General features: G+C 66.8%; 1 protein-coding gene across 1 annotated transcript in view; it reads left to right on the plus strand.

Annotated features, from left to right (window-relative positions):
• Positions 1–383, plus strand: part of LOC104502288 (matrix metalloproteinase-9-like) — a 4,899-nt gene that overhangs the window by 2,481 nt on the left and 2,035 nt on the right. The window contains exons 5-6 of the mRNA XM_010146244.1: positions 147–257; positions 362–381. Of these exons, the coding sequence (XP_010144546.1) occupies positions 147–257; positions 362–381 (131 nt within the window). The remainder of the gene's footprint in view (positions 1–146; positions 258–361; positions 382–383) is intronic.

The raw sequence follows: 383 nt of genomic DNA on the forward strand, positions 1-383 counted from the left end.
TGCGAGCGGGGAGGGACACGTGGGGAGGGGGTGTGTGGCTTGGCCGGTCCCCAGCCGCAGTGCACAGCGTGGGCACCTGAGGGGTCTCAGGGCTGTCTCAGAGTCCAGCTGGTGTGGCTGGGCCCGGGGCCAGCCCCACTGACTGGGACAGTCCTACAGCGCCTGCACCAGCCAGGGCCGGCAGGACGGCAAGCTCTGGTGTGCCACCACCAGCAACTATGACACCGACAAGAAGTGGGGCTTCTGCCCGGACAGAGGTACCAGTCCCCCTGCCCCACGCTGTGCTGCTTCCTGCAGGGCTTACTGTCCTTGGCCAGTGTGTCCTGTCCTGCTGGGTGCTGAGGCTGGGGCTTTTCCCCAGGTTACAGACTCTTCCTGGCGGC

Source organism: Buceros rhinoceros, unplaced genomic scaffold, assembly GCF_000710305.1.
Source record: "Buceros rhinoceros silvestris isolate BGI_N320 unplaced genomic scaffold, ASM71030v1 scaffold20892, whole genome shotgun sequence".
NCBI classification, from domain to species: domain Eukaryota; kingdom Metazoa; phylum Chordata; class Aves; order Bucerotiformes; family Bucerotidae; genus Buceros; species Buceros rhinoceros.